We start from the raw sequence: 14,360 nt of genomic DNA, 5'->3' as shown, positions 1-14,360 counted from the left end.
AAAACCCCCGTCTCCTGTTGTCGTTGTGTCATTCGCCTCCTCCTGCTCCACCCCTCGCTCAGTGTCTCCTCCATGATCCGCAAAAAGACCCCATCCTCTTATCCCTTTTCGTATCCTGCGCGCCTCTCTAGAAATCCCGGCGAAACACCGTACGCGGTTCGTTCATTTCGGCCCGGAGCAAGGAGAAGAAGAATAAGGACAAGGCTGGGTATGATCCACGTAGAATTGTTTTTTGCGGTTTTCAAGGAAATTTATTCATTGAAGCAGTAGAAGCGGCGGGGCGGGTTGGGGTTCTGCGCGCGCGCTTTTTTGTGAGAGTAGTGGTATTTAGATGGACGAAGGGTAGAGCATGACGCGGACCGAGGCGCCGAACGAGCGGGGAGGGAGGTTGTGGTTGAACTGGGCGCGGACAGCGCCGTTGTTGCCTGCAAGCCGAATCTTATCAGCATCATCCTCTCGACGTCATCGTCATCCTCGAGTCCCTGGGAAACTCTCTCCCCTTCCTCCCCTTCTCCCATACGTCTTTCGTTTCGTTGCGTTCCATGTTTGTCGTAGACAAGTGCGTTCTCATGCTTGCGAGGGGAAGAGGGAAGCCTACCGTGCACGCGCGTGATCTTGCCCCAGATAGCCCTGATCTTGGAGCCGCGGACCTCCTTGGAAGCGCGGTAGACGAAAGCGACGCGTTTGCCGAGGTAGAACCTGTATTGTTCTTCGCGTCAGCCAAACTGACCACCACTGTTGAATTCCGCCCCATGTCTTTCGACATAGGTGGATAGGTAGTCGTACTCAGCCTCGCGCTTGTCCTGGACACCCTCGAGAGCAAGGATGCTATAGTCCCTTTAGTATCGCTTTCTCCAAAACTTCCTCTGCTTCGTCGTCGTCTCGTTCTTTCTTCCTCCTCGGTTCAAGGCGGCGGCGGTGGTTCTGACCTCGTGTTGGGGTTGGTGTTGCGCTTGCCGCGCTGGTAGCTGAGGTGACGGCCCCTACACACAGTGTCAGGAACTTGCGGTCGCAATCAAATGGGCATGTAGCGGCGAGCCGTACTTGACGTAGACTGTTTTGCAGATCCGAAAAATGTCAGTGTACTGCGCATTTGAATTGCGAGTCTGTCCGATGATGGATCTACTCACGCCTGTGTCCCTTTTGTTCGCTCATGTTGTCTGCGGTGCGCTTGGATACGTGGTTGCGGCTCCAGGCGGGGGTTCGGTCGTCTCTCGTCGTGTAAACTGACCCTGTCTGGCGCAGTGTGCTCGTTGTCGCTTAGTTCGGAATTCCGGGAGTTGTGTTTATCCGTGCTCCACTCTAGCCCGGCGATAAGGCTGATCTACCGCGGCCATTACGCTGCTGTTCATGCAGACATGGAGCCAGACTTGCCTTACCAAACGACGAGGATTTGGGGCCGGAAGAATTTTCAAGCATGGTAGCCATGGTATTACGGCCGCAGATCAAGCTTGTCAAATTATTAATGAATTCTTCTTGTTTTTTCATAAGCCTTCTAGACGTACAATCATTTCCGTACAATTGACCTACAAAGTCAACTCAGCCGTCGGCAAGCGCTTTTTTGCTCTATGAAATTTCATCACGCATGCATAAACTCCAGCCCTGAACGAGCTCGTCGCTTACAAAGGCTTGACGAGAGCCTCGCCGCCCTCGGCCTTCATGTTGCCGTACTTCTTCAGACGAATGGCCATGACGCTGATGAAGCCGGTGGTGTCGCTGGGCTCAAAGTCGCCAATCTCGTCCATACTGCTCTCGCTCATGTCGTAAAGCTTCTCCGTCTCGGACCAGCGGCCCAGAACGCTGAAGGAGCCCTTGTAGGCGCGGCAGCGGACCTGGCCGTTGACGTGCTTCTGCGACGAGACAATCGAGTCCTCGAGGTACTCACGCTCGGGCGAGAAGTAGAGACCGTTGTAGAGGATCTAGAAAATATGTCAGATTGAATCCTCATGTTTTCATATGAAATGAACGCACCTTGGCGTAGTTGAAGGTGACAAACTGGTCCCTAAGGGCGCGGACCTCCCTGTCCATGACGAGACCCTCAAGGTCAACGTGCGCAGCCCTCAGCATGGACAGACCAGGAGTCTCGTAGCAGCCACGCGACTTGAGACCGATGAACCTGTTCTCGACAATGTCGATCCTGCCGACACCGTGCTTCCTGGCAATGGCGTTCGCCGTCAGGAAAAGCTCGACGGCGTCCGTGACCTCGGTCTGCTTGCCATCCTTGGTGTAGACGAGCTTCTTGGGCAGACCCTTCTCGAAGAAGAGGGTAAAGTCCTCGGAAGTTTCGGGGGCCTTAGTGGGGTCCGTGGTGAGCTTCCACATGTCCTCGGGGGGAGTGACATTGGGGTCCTCAAGGATACCGGCCTCATAGGAGCAGTGCGCCAGGTTCTCGTCCATCGACCAGGGCTTGGACTTGGTGCTGGTGACGGGGATGCCCTTCTGGGCGGCATAGTCGAGCAGGTCGTTGCGGCCAGCGAAACGCTTGTAAAAGACCTCGTCACGCCAAGGGGCAATGACCTTGATCGAGGGCTGGAGGGCGTAGAATGCGAGCTCGAAGCGGACCTGGTCGTTGCCCTTGCCAGTGCAGCCGTGCGAGACGGCGAAGCAGCCCTCCTTCTGGGCGACAGCAATCTGGGCGCGGGCAATGACGGGGCGGGCGAGCGAGGTGCCGAGGAGGTAGACGTTCTCGTAGATGGCGTTGGCCTGGATGGCAGGGTAGCAGAGCTCCTCGACGAACTCGCGGCGGAGGTCCTCGACGTAGCAAGCAGAAGCACCAATCTGCTTGGCCTTCACCTTGGCAGCCTCAAAGTCCTCCTCCTGGCCGACATCGGCCACTGTGTATCGTTAGCATGGTGGCGCCGGCTCTTTCGAAGTTCGGACCGTACTGAAGCAGACGACCTCATAGCCCTTGGACTGCGGTTAGCAGAGGTCGAGGAAGGAGACGGGACCATCATACCTCCTCGAGCAGGTAGGCAAGAATGCAGCTGGTGTCAAGACCACCACTGTAGGCGAGACAGACCTATGGCAGAGGTTAGTGTCATGCTCTGATGACTCAATGCCAAAGAGCTGTCCCCAGAATGTAAACACTTGCCTTGCCCTTGGACATGTTGATGAGCTAGGATCGAATTGTTTACGAGGAGGAGAGACGTGAGCGAGGCCGGAGACGGTAGCGACGAGTACCAATGGCGCGTGAGGAGTACGAGGTGTAATGATTAAGAAGCGGGAGCTTGGGAAATTTGTTTTAATCCAAACAGGTGGAGCGATAGCGGCATTATCGCGGGGAAGACAGCGCAAGTGCTTCACCGCCTACGAGCTATGGCCCCCGTCTCCGGGATCGCATCTCCCCAGTTCCTACTGGCTGCGGCACGCTTTCCCTGCGGGTAGACGCGGCGTCTCGCCTGGGCATATTATCGTGGCTTGCATCCCCCAAACAACACTTGCAGACAGGAGCGTCTACAAATTATCTCGCCATGTCTTCATTCATGATTTTCTCGGTCAAAGGAGACGAATGCTGTATACCTGCGCGGTTCAAAAATATGTATGTATGCAACGCTCGTGCCCAACAGTCTCAGGTACTCCTCGCTGATGCTCAAGGTAAAGAAACAAGTTTTGCTTTGCAACAAAGAAACAAGAGTGCTGCTCTGTTCGAGAGCCACTGCCCGCCCATTTGCTTGTGAATTAAAGAAAAAATCCCACGTCGCGACTTGCCCCAATACACACGCCTGGAAACAAACGAAGAATTGTTTGACTGTATGAAGCTCCCGCCCATCGAGCAAGGAGGCTGCCGATAAAAACAAGAGGTAGCAGTGGACTGTGCGAGCAACGACTGGCATTCAGCGCAGCCTCAGCGGCCAAAGTGCCCACTGGCCGAAGAGCCCTCGCTGCTCGGCGTCTGGGGCGTCTGAGGTTCAAGCGACAGCTGAGAGCGCAGAATCATGATCCACTCGTGCTGGAGCAGCTCGGCCGCTGTTGCTCGTCTGCTCGGGTCCCGCTCAAAGCATGCCTTGAGAAAGTCGATGCCCTGTTCGCTGAGCTGGTCACGCGAAGGCAGCTGCGGCGGATTACCCTGCGCAATGTTGTACATGATGGCCCACTCGTTGTCGAGCGAGGCCCAAGGACGGCGTCCCGTTGCCATTTCGAGAATAACACAGCCGAGAGACCAAATGTCGACAGCACCATGACGGCCCTTGTTCTCGCCCTTGATGACTTCTGGCGACATGTACATGGGGGTGCCGGTCATGGACTTTTGGCGGCCCTGGCGCGTGGAGGCGTGTTCAGCGGCAAGTGTCTTGCCTTGCTTAGCTATTATTTTGGCGGCACCGAAGTCGACAAACTTGATGACACCGTTGTGGTCGAGGAGAATATCTGAGAAGGTTAGCAAAAGAGATCGCAAAAGATCCATCGTGACTTACTCTCCGGCTTTATGTCTCGATGCACGACGCTGCTGTCGTGAAGGTATGCCAATCCTTCCAACATCTGCAGCGCGTAAACTTGAATCACCGTCTCATCCTCGATACGGCCATGCTCGAGGAGACCAGCAAGTGAACCACCAGAACAATACTCCATAAAGATGTAGACCTTGTCACGATGCGGCTCGATGCCGTAATATGACACAATGTTCGGATGGTCAAGCATCTGCAAGACGCCCATCTCGTCCCGAATCTGCGAGACGATTGTAGGGATGAGCTGCGGATCCTGCAGGCGGATTTCCTTGACCGCCATGAGGTGGTTCGAGTCGAGGTTTATGGCTGCATACACCGAGCCGAAAGTGCCGCCGCCGATGAACTGGCCCTGCTGCCATCTAAGCGTGACATTGGTTGCAGACGAAGACAGATAAGTCAGAGCACGGTCAGCCTCGTTCGAGTCCTCGAGAACCCGTCCAAGGGCTTGTCTCTCCGCCTCCTTTTGCTTGCGAATCTCTTCAATGTCTGCCAACTGTTCGAGCCACTGCTCTCGGACGAGGGCAGCTGATTCTTCGTCATTCTTCAATCGGCTGACGTCCAACTGCTTCTTGCCTAGCATTGCGTCAAGGCGCTGCTTCTCAGCTTGTGCTGCCATGGTAGATCGAGCACCCATAATGTCAAAATGCGAGATGAGTAGAGACATGCATCCGGCGACTTTGGCCCTGAGTTTTGCGTATTCCTCCTCATTCAAAGACAGAATGTTCTGGCCGCGCGTCATCATCATGGCAAACTCCAACGCAACAACCGCCCATCTGAAGGTCTTCCGGTCCGAGGCAATGCAATCGTCGCAAATGAAACTAACCCAGTCAAGGGCCAGCCTCGTCAGCTTGAGATTGTTTAGTGCCCGGCGATTGAAGTCCATGTAGTAGACTGAACGCTGTCCGAACTCGGTGGCGAACGCGAAGCAAGTTTGAATCAGTTCCTGACACTCCAAGCCCAAAGTTTGCCTTCTGATGATTTCGACACTGTCCATGATGGTGTTGGAGAGCTTGTACGCAACCTTCTTGATGCGTTGGAGCTCCAAGTTGACTCTTGGAAGGTTTGCTCTTTGGTCCACTAGCTTGGTCAAGTCGATGCTAGTTGCTTGGATGAATGCAGTATTGGCATTGGCCAGGCGTGCCTGAGCACCATCGGCGATCAAACGCATCCGACCGGTCTTGATATCGAGATGCGGTTGGCGCGCTTGGCTGTGCATGCGTGGCCCATGCCAATAAAGGGGATGCTCTGGCTTCAGGACCAACAGATATGGATTCGTCGGGTCATCCGTAACCTCATCCGTGTGATAGCAGGTACCGAGCAAAGACTGGATATCTTGGGGACGGTCCATCAAGACCGGAGAAGCAATGAAAAACAGGCCCTTGTTGTCATTCGAAGGCAGGGTTTCCACAAGAAAGTGCCCGCTCAATTCCAGGGCGGTGTAGAGATCTTGCATGGACTCGTCGTCGACGTTGATGTTGTACTCGGTCGAGTTTTCAAAGCGCGTCGTCAGAATTCTCGAAAAACGAAACAACTTTCGCTGCCGCACACGGACGGAATCCAAGATGGTCTTGTAGCGTTTGTCCATCTCCGCACCGGCAACCTCTTCTGGCCGTCGCTGCAGTTCCTTATCAAAATGAGCGGTAAGGCGGGAAAGAGACTTTTGAGTGAGGTAGCTGAATTGTTCAGCAACTTCCACGTCACCACCCTCCAAGTGCTTGCCCAAAGACTTTGAAAATTCCCATTCCTGCTCCAAGATTTCGGCCTCCTTGAAAGTGTTCTTGTTTGCAGAAAGCTTCCAATTCAACATCTTGAAGTAGAACTTGAGCGCGTCAAGCACCACAGCGTCAAAGTTCTCCTCGATGCAAGGCGGAGGATCCCAGCCTTGTTCAGGCTGAGAAACTACCGTGTAGGCTTCCTTGATCTTGATGGCAAGGTTCAGCAGGATTTGAAACTGCGAAATCATTTGCTCTGCCATCATCACGCCCTGTTGGGCGGGATCTTTCATCCTCTTGGCGTATGACAACCGCATTCGGATTATTTCCTGAACAAGGCGCGAGGGAAAGTTGATCAAAGTGAGAAGCTCCTCGACGTAGGGCGGAAGGTGGCGGTCGATAAAGGCATTGGCATTTGCTATCAGAGTAGCCTTCGCCTTGTTGATAACTTGGTTCAAACCAACCAAAAGACTGTTGTTGCTTTGGAGCGATTTCAATCCGTCCTCTTTCAAGATGCGGTCAATGAAAGAAGAGTCGTCGGTCAAATGGCTGTCTTTCTCTAACCGGTCTCTTCTCTTGGAGAAGTCCAGCTCGTCGTTGCCAACCAGCTTCTCAGGATCGACAGCTCGGTGTTAATAAGCTTGGTCGTGTTGTGCCAGGCAATGACGGCATCACAGCTCTCGCGGAATGGTACCGACGCCGCTCGAGGCTGGGCTTGCTCCAGGGCCTGCCATGTGGGATACAAGCCTTCAATCTTTCCAATCTTCTTGACCACATCATCCACTTGTTCCTGAGCTGTCAAGCCAACTTCGGCCTCGCCTTTGATTTCAAAGGCAATGATTCCTTCGATTGTGCTCTTGGCCTTTGAGCGACCATCTTCAATCAAGCGTCGTTGGCTTGCAAAGTCCTTCCGCAGGTTTTGGCGCGTATCCCCATCCAAATCTCAGCCTTGATTGTATTGTCCCCCTGGGACTCGCCTCCGCCAATCAGTCGCTTCTTTTCTTGCTTGACCACATCTCCCGTCAGGACGCTCGCAAGCATTGAATGCCACTCCAGTCTTTCTCGGTTTTCGGGGCGCTTGAGCTCCTCCAACGAGGGCTCCAAGTCGTCGTTGCCATAGTATAGCAGTGTTTCGTTCTCGTATGGGTCATTGTCGAGGTAGTCGGTAGTCGAAGGCGACTCGTCATCCGTCTCCGAGTCTTCGGTGCTGTAGCCCAGACTCGGGGTGCGTAGGTCAGGGTTGAAAGAATCGTCGTTGTCGGGAGCGTCCTGTCTTATCCGCTCCACGTATGCTCTTTCTTGTGCGCGGTATTCGGCGTTCGGGTTCCGGCGCGAGCGGTTCGTCGAGGCAGCCCGGTGGCGATTCGAGTTGCTGTTGAGCGAATACTGCTGCGGTCTTCTTTGAGGAGCGTAGGCGTTCGATGGCGTTCGCACGGCCGAGGGCCGAGGAGGTCTTGAACTGGTCATGACTGGGGTTTGGACCGGTGCAGGCTCGTAGACACCGTTTGGAGGACCGCCGCTTGCTCCGCGTGTTCGGGGGGCGTAGGCATAGTTTGCGGCGCTGGCCATGGGCGGCACGTCGTCGAGCGGCGGCGAGGCAACGGCCGGGGCAAATTGGTACTGGCCTTCGGTGTCGTCGTCGGAGCCATTGCGCTCCCCCGTTGCGCGGTCTGGATCCGACTCCCCGGATGAGGCAGAGCCGGACGAGTCGTTGCGCGCAATGTCGGGCGTGTCCATGGCGAGATCGGGGAGGATGAGGCTGTCCGAGGGCTGCTGGGCAGGAACCTGCTCGAGCAGCTCAGTGAAGCGGACGCCGCGAGGTGTTGATGGGCCCGAGTCGGGCTGGTTGGTGGTGGCCATGGGCTTTGAGAGCGCAAGGGATCGACCTCGAGCTTGGGGCCCGCCGCAACGCGGGAACGGGGCTAGGCTCTGTGTGTGGCGGTGCGAGAAGACGGACGACGCGGCTCAAACATCAAGGACAAAGAGGTGCGACGGACAGCCCAGGTCGACATGGCCAGCCGTCACGTCATGTTATGGCATTCTTCATGCCGCTCGAGAATCCCATCGGATTTTTTCCCTCATGGCCCTTCGTTTCCAGCCCAAGGTAACCGGACCCTACCTATCTGTGCGCGCGCTCCACGTGAGGCTCCGCTTGGGGCGATCACCCTGTTGGAACGCGATCCCCAGCGCACTTTTCGATTCTACCATTTGCTCCTGGGCCATCCAGACCACCAACCAGGCCTAGCCCGCGACAAAGGTTTTCTTTCCTGCGCGCGGCCACACGCTCAAACCAGCCAGCCAACGACCTTTCTCCTCCGCTGACACACTCTAACAACATCCTTGCCCTTCGTTTTCGCTGTCCTACCTCGGATTCTGCAGCCACGCGACGGAGAGTTGATCGGCCTGTTGTCAAGTCAATCGCAAAACTGGTTTCCATCTTCTTTGTCCACGCCCCTGGACCGTTTGTCGGCAATGAGCCCAAGTAGTGTTTTGCCATGCCTTTGTAGAGGCGTCAATTGGATCCAAGACCAAGCATCGAAAGGCAGCTCATCACCCAGTTTGGGACAAAATGAGACGAACGCGACTCTACATGTAAAAGACAACCTGTCATTTTCATATTCCTCAATTTGACGTGGCTTTTCCAGAATGACCACCAACAAAGGCAGCCACTAAAACGCAGATCCACCTACAACCATGTTACCCAAGGATTCTACACAAAATTATTCGCTTTCACGTGTCGCCGCCTGTCATCAGACTGATAGCTACAGAATTATTGCCAAAAGACCACACTTTCCGGGCTGTGGCTGGATGAGATTGCACTTGAGAAAGTTGGCGTTGAAAGTCGAGCACCGCAGACGGATACTGACCCGAGAAGAACCACGTGCGAGACGAAAGGGCTGAGACAGGAAGGACGCTGAGGGCTGTAGAATGACAGAAGAGACCCGGATGACCTTGTCAAAGGCAGACCTAGCAAGTCAGCGTTCAGCTTGAGAGCGCGTACATTTCGCGGAAGCAGGTGTTCTGCAGAGCAGTGGCAACGGTAGTCTGTCTCGAACGACTAGCGGTCTGAACGGCGAGGGAGAAGTCCGTGTCTTGCATTGCAGACAGACGTACTTGTGCAGACGCCATGTCGGTGCCGTGTCGAAACAGCGTGACCCGCGTTGCAGGATGCAGGTCCCGTGCCAAAACCATCGCTCGCAGACGGTCCTACCGTCTCAGCTGAAAAACAAAGAAACGCGACACAACTAGTCTGACAGCGGCAGTTGGAAGAATTTGGGACGTACAGAGTCTGGCCGACGAGGTGAGACTGAGTATGAGCCAAAGTGAAATTCCAACCGAGCAGCTTCTGCTGTTCAACCAACTCACAGCAGTAAACCCCTGCTCAATGTCAGTAGCTCAGGAAGCTACCAAGCTTGCCACTCATCCGACTTCGGGGACAACGAGAGCATGGCCGCTTGCAGGTAGGGATTTTTTCCGAGTGGCTGTCCGGACGGCGGGTCGAGGAGGAGAGAGCGGACCGAACGGAGAGCTAGGAGGTTGGCAGGCGATGCCAGCACGACGGATCGCTGCACACTGCCGGCAGTCTTGTCTCGAAAAATCTCAAGGGGGTTGAAGCGTTAGTTGGGAGTTGCAGACGTGTTGCCAGATGGAGCGACAGTCGTGTTGCACGGCAGTAGCCCCCCGCGGACCAGTGTCTTGCGGCGACTGACCGCTTCAACCAAATAGACGCAGAATAGTGGGGTTGTGTCCGTCAAAGGACTTGGGAACAGCCTTCAGAACAGGCCAGATGTCGCATCAAAGGAGCTCGGGGCTTGGTGGAAAGCAGATGGTGAACAAAGTTCTTCGGATGCTTCTCCCGCACGTAGCTCGCGAGAAGAGCTTGGCGTGCGTCGGCCTTGTGAGAATCATCCCACAACAAGGGGTTGGCTTGTTCAAACTGGTCAGAAGCTCGTGGGGGAAGGCATCGGAGGCGGCGATCTGGCTGTGCCGCTATCGACGGAGGATTGCGATATAATATCCAAAACCAACAATCCGAAGGACGATTGGACAGACGGAAGAAATCAAGGTGCTAGCGGACGTGGAGGCGGAAGGAAGAAACACGGTCCATGACGGAGAATGAGCGCAAAGAAGCAGCTCAAGTCAGCGTAGTGTTTGCTCTATTGGCCTACCTGACATGTTTGACGACACGGGCTGAGCTTTCGCCAATCATAAGAAGAGAGTTATCAGTCGCACTGCTCGCTTACTCGGTTCAAGTACTTGTAAATAGTGAAGGATTCGAGATGCGCACGGCGTCGACGATTGCTCCATGACACGATGGCGCAACGCAGCAACGAGGAAGAAGAGGCCGGACTCAAGATTGCCAGTGGAATGCAGGGGTGCCTAGGTACAGGACAACGAAGGCGGAGGCTCGCAGCGTGCAGAAGCGCCGATGATGTACCTAGGTTGCGAGCAATCGCGCTCCTGCTGTGCGAGGCGTGCAAAGGATACACAGGGATGGTCCAATGCAGTAAGGAAGACAAAAGGACAAGCTGAGCGACGACCAAGACACGCGGGCCGGTGGGTCTGGCCTGATCCCCATGATCTTCGCCTCCGGCTTCCGTTGTAAGCGGACGTTGCCGAGAAGGGAGCGCGAGCCCAACAAACCAACAAGGAGGCTTGACAGAAGTGCAGAATTGAAGACGCAAGAGACAGACGACGATGCGGCAATGCAAGGACGGGGCGTACCCATCACATAGCACACGGCCGGGCAACAGGATGCAGCGCAGCGCAGCGCGGCGCAGCGCAGCGGTCAAGCGCCGGCGGCACGTTTGCAGGTGCGGCGGCGTCACGGTCAGCTCGGCCCCCAGGCGATGGACTGAAGCTGTGTGACGGCGTGGGTGGAGCATGGGAACAACGGACCTCGAGCATTTGGCTGACGTCGAGGACGAAGCGAGGGTTGCTGCGGATATGTGTGGTTAGGTTCATGTTGTCGTCAAGAGAAAGCCAACCTAAGCGCATTGAATGCAATCATGGCTCCCAGGTCCCGCAGCAGCGGTTCTGGAGGCGGGCCAGGGCCCTCGCTCCCGCTGGCTCCGGTCTTGGCGCTCCTCCGTCCACCTCACCTGCCTAGTCTCTGTCTTCAGCGCACAATCGACAGGCAGTGAAACCAATTGACACGGACTTGGTCACAGTCGAGCATCATGAAGGCGGGATGGCCGGCGTGGTGTTGAGGGTCAAATGGTGGGCCAAAGGAACGAAGTATTTCTTATCTGTGGCGCATCCGCCGGGGTGCCAGGGTGTCAGGGCTCACCCAACGCCCACGGCTTAGGAATCGGACGACATCAATCTCACAGGGAGCAGATGCAGCAGAACCCGGGGCCCCGGCAGTCAGCGTGTGCCCTCCATTTAAAGTGGCTCCGTGGCCGTTGTCCAACTTACTTACCCCTTGGCCCCCTCCCTAACTACTTCCAGGCCTTCGCTTAAGCACACCTAATTGTCCATCCATCAGACTCAGGCGGTGCCAGCCGAATTATCCCGGTTTCTGCCCACCCATACAAAGACATATCCTCTTCATCCATCCTCCTCTCCTCCTCTTGCGTCTTTCCTTTGCCTCGCTTTGTTCTTGTGCACCGCACCCAGGCGCCAATCGCCCGACCCCGTCTTTGTTTTCTTTCGTCCTCGACTAATATCTTGGTGAACACCCTCCTCGCCCTCGTCTTGGTGATTCACACTTTCCACCTCATCCACCATGTCTGCGACCACGGGGCTGCCATATGTGCCGCTCCAGGCCTTTCCGACCGATGCGCCGGCCACGGGCGGCGACAGCCTCACCGAAGACCTCAATGTCTACTACAAGGTGACCATTTCCGTCCCCTTGTTGCGCCGCGCTCTAAACTGACGCAAATGGCAGTCGGGTGACATTTCCTGGATCCTCGCCTCCACGGCTCTTGTTCTGTTGATGATTCCTGGTGTTGGGTATGACTTGGTCCTTGATTGAATCTCGACTGGGCTCAGGCTGACCGCACGCTAGTTTCTTCTACTCTGGTCTCGCTCGTCGCAAGTCGGCCCTCTCTCTGATCTGGCTGTCTATCATGGCCACGGCCGTTGTTTCGTTCCAGTGGTTCTTCTGGGGCTACTCGCTTGCCTTTTCTCACTCGGCCGGCAAGTACATCGGCGACTCACCAACTTTGGCTTCAAGGATGTTCTCGGTGCGCCCTCTGTTGCAGCCACTGCAATCCCGACCTTCTGTTTGCCGTCTACCAGGGCATGTTCGCTGCCATCACGTAAGTCTACTGGCTCCAAAATTAGGACTTGCCGTGAAGCGCTGACCCAACGCTCAGTGTGGCCTCGCCGTTGGTGCCGTTGCGGAGCGCGGCCGCATGTTGCCCTGCGTCATCTACATGTTTGTCTGGTCCACCATCATCTACGACCCAATCGCTTGCTGGACTTGGAATCCTGCTGGCTGGGCTGCGTCCATGGGCAGTATCGACTTTGCTGGTGGCACGCCCGTCCACATTGCATCCGGTTGCGCAGCCTTGGCCTACTCCTACATGCTCGGAAAGCGTCGCGGTCACGGCACCCAGGAACTCAACTACCGTCCCCACAACGTTACCCACATCGTCTTGGCACCGTCTTCCTCTGGGTTGGTTGGTTCGGCTTCAATGCCGGTTCGGCCGGTGCTGCCAACCTCCGTGCTGTCATGGCCGCCGTTGTCACCAACCTTGCGGCCTGCGTCGGTGGTATTACCTGGTGCTTGATTGACTACCGCCTCGAAAAGAAGTGGTCGACTGTGGGATTCTGCTCTGGTGTCATCGCCGGTCTTATTGCCATTACTCTTGGTTCCGGCGTTCCTGCTTGGGCGCTGTGGTTTCGGCATTGTCGGAGGAGCGTTCTGCAACTACGCCACGAAGCTCAAATACTTTCTCCGCGCAGATGACGCTCTCGACATTTTTGCGGTCCACGGTGTTGGTGGATTCGTTGGAAACATCTTGACCGCTTTCTTTGCTGCGTAAGTCGATTCAAAACCCTGGCTCTTGCAACTCACTAATCCCAGTCACAGTGACTACATTGCGCATCTCGACGGCACCACGGAAATTGACGGCGGCTGGATTAACCACACTGGGTCCAGCTTGGCTACCAGCTAGCTGACTCGATCGCCGGCGGAGCCTACGCGTTCGGCGGCACATGCATTATCCTCGGAGTCCTGGGTTTCCTTGGCAACTATGTTTCCATTTTCCGTCTTCGCGTGTCCGAGGAGGAAGAAGTCCTGGGCATCGATGACTGTGAGCTTGGTGAATTTGCCTATGACTACGTCGAGGTCAGCCGTGAGGCCAAGGTTCCGAAGACATCAGCGACTCTGCCTCCCATCACTCCATGATGCGCACGGCCAGCCACGACGGCCACGAAAAGACTCATGACTCGCTGGGCTCCGAAAATGTTTCGTCGTAAGGTGTCTCGGAATCGGTCTCAGGGGGGACCTCTTGTTATCATGGAGTTCGGGCCGCTGGGATGTGTAGATGGAAGTTGAAAAGGCTTCTGCCCATGCGGCGGTTTTTGATGCGCGATACCCCTGTAATTACCCATCTGCTCCTCTTGGTTCGCCCAGCTACGGCTGTGATGGTGCGGGCGGGAAGTATCATGATGGGGTCGGAAACGGTTTTCATTTGGTTCATAATTCGGATAGCAAATTCCCTTTTTTCCCTCCTCTTCTTGAACTCGAATGAAGTGTCGTTGAGCGCTCTGTGCCAGGCCTGGCCCGTCTGCCACATGTGTCGGCATGTGCAGGTGGGGATTTCTGGTTGGCTCCCCTCTTCCAGTTCGTATCGATAAGACTGCCAAGACTGCGCCAACGTGACGTACTTTGGAGCTCCGCTCCAGTCCGTTCCATTCCACGAAACCTCTTCGACTACTGTGCATGCAGTAACCACATCCGCCCTAACCTTACGGATAGCGTACCCCCATCAAGCGTCTCCGCAAACTCTCTACCGATCCAGGGCTGAGCGCCGAAGCTAGCCCTACACGATGATGCCTGCGCCTGGACTTCAAGACCTGGGCGCAAAATCGACCAGCACCTGAGCAACAAGCCTCATTCGCAGACCCAGGATGAGATTGACAACGACCCACGCGTCTCATGGTCAATCTCTGGCAACAAATATATCCTCGAGGAAGAAAATGGGATGGAATGGGCATACGACCCCAAGCTTCAAAGATGGATCCCATCGGTAGG

General features: G+C 55.6%; 4 protein-coding genes across 4 annotated transcripts; 1 reads left to right on the top strand and 3 right to left on the bottom strand.

The window, feature by feature from the left end:
• Window positions 1-327: 327 nt before the first annotated feature.
• IWZ02DRAFT_467209 (60S ribosomal protein eL33) lies at window positions 328-1,155 on the bottom strand (the record flags this gene model as incomplete). Its single annotated transcript, XM_066768546.1, has 5 exons — window positions 328-425; window positions 599-699; window positions 787-828; window positions 930-983; window positions 1,127-1,155. The coding sequence occupies 5 exons, from the start codon at window positions 1,153-1,155 to the stop codon at window positions 328-330; spliced, it is 324 nt and encodes a 107-aa protein (XP_066627397.1).
• Window positions 1,156-1,361: 206 nt separating this feature from the next.
• Window positions 1,362-3,279, bottom strand: IWZ02DRAFT_27121 (argininosuccinate synthase). The gene is made up of 5 exons (XM_066763481.1): window positions 3,092-3,279; window positions 2,957-3,019; window positions 2,886-2,907; window positions 1,972-2,834; window positions 1,362-1,919 (listed from the first exon to the last, which is right to left on the bottom strand). The coding sequence occupies exons 1-5, from the start codon at window positions 3,104-3,106 to the stop codon at window positions 1,620-1,622; spliced, it is 1,263 nt and encodes a 420-aa protein (XP_066627396.1). The 5' UTR covers window positions 3,107-3,279; the 3' UTR covers window positions 1,362-1,619.
• A 565-nt stretch (window positions 3,280-3,844) lies between these two features.
• On the bottom strand, window positions 3,845-7,891 carry IWZ02DRAFT_467207 (uncharacterized protein; the record flags this gene model as incomplete). The annotated part of the gene is made up of 4 exons (XM_066768545.1): window positions 3,845-4,365; window positions 4,413-6,762; window positions 6,822-7,050; window positions 7,128-7,891. The coding sequence occupies 4 exons, from the start codon at window positions 7,889-7,891 to the stop codon at window positions 3,845-3,847; spliced, it is 3,864 nt and encodes a 1,287-aa protein (XP_066627395.1).
• A 3,576-nt stretch (window positions 7,892-11,467) lies between these two features.
• On the top strand, window positions 11,468-13,838 carry IWZ02DRAFT_440258 (ammonium transporter AmtB-like domain-containing protein). Its single transcript, XM_066766824.1, has 10 exons — window positions 11,468-11,990; window positions 12,045-12,109; window positions 12,165-12,299; window positions 12,361-12,388; window positions 12,475-12,697; window positions 12,718-12,972; window positions 13,019-13,142; window positions 13,188-13,192; window positions 13,279-13,458; window positions 13,479-13,838. Exons 1-10 carry the CDS (start codon window positions 11,883-11,885, stop codon window positions 13,580-13,582), a joined length of 1,227 nt encoding a protein of 408 aa, XP_066627394.1. The 5' UTR covers window positions 11,468-11,882; the 3' UTR covers window positions 13,583-13,838.
• Window positions 13,839-14,360: the final 522 nt, after the last annotated feature.

The sequence above is a fragment of the Phyllosticta citriasiana genome (genome assembly GCF_038021145.1).
Source record: "Phyllosticta citriasiana strain CBS 120426 chromosome Unknown IWZ02scaffold_1, whole genome shotgun sequence".
Taxonomy (NCBI): Eukaryota; Fungi; Ascomycota; class Dothideomycetes; order Botryosphaeriales; family Phyllostictaceae; genus Phyllosticta; species Phyllosticta citriasiana.
Note: the sequence above shows the minus strand (reverse complement) of the source record. Positions and strands in the feature narration are given on the sequence as shown.

Excerpts from the sequence above, each read along its gene's own strand:
- IWZ02DRAFT_27121 (XM_066763481.1), bottom strand. Across the intron at positions 2,835-2,885 it reads CTATGAGGTCGTCTGCTTCA|TGGCCGATGTCGGCCAGGAG; the intron begins GTACGGTCCGAA and ends AACGATACACAG. Across the intron at positions 1,920-1,971 it reads TCACCTTCAACTACGCCAAG|ATCCTCTACAACGGTCTCTA; the intron begins GTGCGTTCATTT and ends CATATTTTCTAG.
- IWZ02DRAFT_440258 (XM_066766824.1), top strand. The coding sequence starts at position 11,883 with ATGTCTGCGACCACGGGGCTGCCATATGTGCCGCTCCAGGCCTTTCCG. Across the intron at positions 11,991-12,044 it reads ACCTCAATGTCTACTACAAG|TCGGGTGACATTTCCTGGAT; the intron begins GTGACCATTTCC and ends CGCAAATGGCAG. Across the intron at positions 12,300-12,360 it reads TTTTCTCACTCGGCCGGCAA|CCACTGCAATCCCGACCTTC; the intron begins GTACATCGGCGA and ends CCTCTGTTGCAG.